Raw genomic sequence first — 2,557 nt, forward strand, 5'->3', positions numbered from 1 at the left:
CTCCACTTCAGGACCATCATTCCCAACCCCCCCCTCCCCCTCCATCCCCCCCACCCAACTCCTCCTTCCAGTTGCTTAAGGGCATTTTACGTCCCTTGCCCCCCCCCCCTCCACAACATCGTCAGACTGCGAGAGAAAATGGGCGATCTGCCCTCCTGACCGAGAGGTCTCGATGAGCTCAGGACCTCCGCCTGGGCAGGTGCCCGCCCCGAGCGGTCAGCTCCTGAAGCTGCTTCAGAGTGACGATGAAGGTGGGCTATCGGGGGGGGGGGGGAAACAGAGAGAGAGAAGAAGCGTTGGTCTTCAATCTCTGACGTTACGGTGGGGCGAGGGGGTGGCGCGACCGACAATGACAGATGTCTCTCACCTTGCCCCTCGATTGCAGGATCTCGCCACGATGGGTTCATTAGGAATGCTCGGCTGAGCTCCAACACACTCTCCCTCCGCCACTGAGGCACAGCGACAGCAGTGTGTCCCGTCTACAAGACACACCAAGACTTCTCCAGCACCCACTCCCTCTACCCTCCCCAGCAGGGTGGGGGGGGGGGGGGGGGAAACGGACGCAGTGGGAAGCACCCCCACTTCTTTGCAAGTTCCCCTCCGAAACTCTTCCCCCTCCCCCCCCCCCCCAACAGCATCCCAAATGGGAATGATGTGGGCCATTCCTTAAGTGTCGCCGGGATCAGAATCCTGGAACACCTTCCCTAATGCCTCCTCCACCACAGGGGTGGAACTGGCTCACCACAACTTTGTCAAGGGGGCAGCTAGAGACGGGAAAACAAAAGGTGGGTGCCGAAAGCAGGAGAGCGGGAAAGATAATTGATGGAAACTTGAAGGAAAATTGATTACCACCGTTCCCGGTCTGGCAACGTAGCGTGTCTGCAGAAGTCACGGTCAACCCTGAATTGTATCCCACTGGTAGCCATTTTGTTTGAAGCAATGGTCTGTGTGTCACCAACGTCAAAATGGCCGCCACCCAGTGGAGATCGACCTGTCGGAAAGAAAACAGAAAAAATGATCAGCCTGTAATACGTGGAAATGAAGATTGAAGGCCATAAAACATTGGAACAGAAGTAAGCCATCCAGCCCATCGGGACTGCTCTATCAGTCAATGATTTGATTATCTGCAACTCCACCTTCCTGCCTTTCCCCATCACCCCTCGATTGCCCTTCCTGGTTAAATCTCTCTCTATCTCAGCCTAGAATATAATCCATCGATTCACCTTCCTGATTAATAATCTTTCTATCCCAGCCTGGAATGTAACCCCTCAATTCCCCTTCCTGATTAAACCCCTCAGCCTGGAATATAACCCCTCGATTCCCCCTTCCTGATTAAACCCCTCAGCCTCGAGTGACCCAGCCTGGCCGCACTCTGAGGTAAGGAATCCCCCAGATTCCCCTCCCCTCAGAGAGTGAAGGAATCCCTCCCCATCTCTGTCTTCAACAGGTGACCCTATAACTCTGAGATGATGCTCCTCTAGGTCCTAGAGTCTCCCACACAAGGCGGGGGGGGGCAGGGGAACAACCTCTTCCCATCTCCCCTCGTCTGTTTCAATAAGGTGGCCTCTCATTCCTTTAAACTCTGATGAGCATGGGCCCCAATTTCAGAGCCAGAGTCACAGGGATATACAGCACGGAAAGAGACCCTTCGGCCCAACTAGTCTATGCTGACTCAAACTAGGGGCCGTGTCTTAATATGAGCGGAGAAAGACTTTTAGGTTTATTTCTAGATTTTTAAAAACAATCTCAGGAGCAGCTGCAAGATCCGCAGTACTCTCAGACCGCCATTTCGGAATCGAAATCTCTCCCTTTTGCGGATGACGCCAGGATTGGTGGTAGTGACGAAGGTTATCTGGGAATACGGCGAGATCTTGATCAACTGGACCAGCGGGCCGGGGAATGGGGGATGGAATTTCATTCAAATGAATGGAAAGGGTCAGAGGTTTGGTGGGTCAGACCTGGCAGGACTTAAGCAGTCAATGGCAGGGCCCCGGGGGGAGTGTGTACAGAACAAAGAGATCTACGGGGTTTTTTTTTGGAAGTGGAGGGCGGTGAAGAAAGGTTTTGGCAGTGTTTGCTTTCATCGGTCAGGACACCGAGGCTACGAGTTGGGATGTCTTGTTGTAATTGTGCAAGATGTCAGCGAGGTCATACTTGGAGTACTGCACGCAGTTCCGCTCACCCTACGACAGAAAGGATATTACGAAATTGTAAAGAGTGCCGAAAAGATGATATCTGCACTGGAAGGGTTTGAGTTACAAAGATAGGCTGGGAGCTTTATCCTCCCCTGGAGCAGAGGAGACTGAGGGTGACCTGTCGAGGTCTAGAAAATACGACAGGCGTCGATAAAGTAGATAGAGTCATGGAGATGTACAGCAGGGAAACAGACCCTTCGGTCCAACCTGTCCATGCCGACCAGATATCCCAACCCAATCTAGGCCAGCATCCGGCCCATATCCCTCCAAACCCTTCCTATTCATATCCCCATCCAAATGCCTCTTCAATGTTGTCATTGTACCAGCCTCTACCACATCCTCTGGCAGCTCATTCCATACAC

General features: G+C 52.9%; 1 protein-coding gene across 1 annotated transcript in view; it reads left to right on the forward strand.

Moving 5' to 3' along the window:
- The first annotated feature begins 1,038 nt into the window (after positions 1–1,038).
- Positions 1,039–2,557, forward strand: part of LOC122542042 (troponin C, slow skeletal and cardiac muscles-like) — a 9,593-nt gene continuing 8,074 nt past the window's right edge. The window contains exon 1 of the mRNA XM_043679330.1: positions 1,039–1,073. Within this exon, the coding sequence (XP_043535265.1) occupies positions 1,039–1,073 (35 nt within the window). The remainder of the gene's footprint in view (positions 1,074–2,557) is intronic.

Source organism: Chiloscyllium plagiosum, chromosome 39, assembly GCF_004010195.1.
Source record: "Chiloscyllium plagiosum isolate BGI_BamShark_2017 chromosome 39, ASM401019v2, whole genome shotgun sequence".
In the NCBI taxonomy this organism is placed as follows: Eukaryota; Metazoa; Chordata; class Chondrichthyes; order Orectolobiformes; family Hemiscylliidae; genus Chiloscyllium; species Chiloscyllium plagiosum.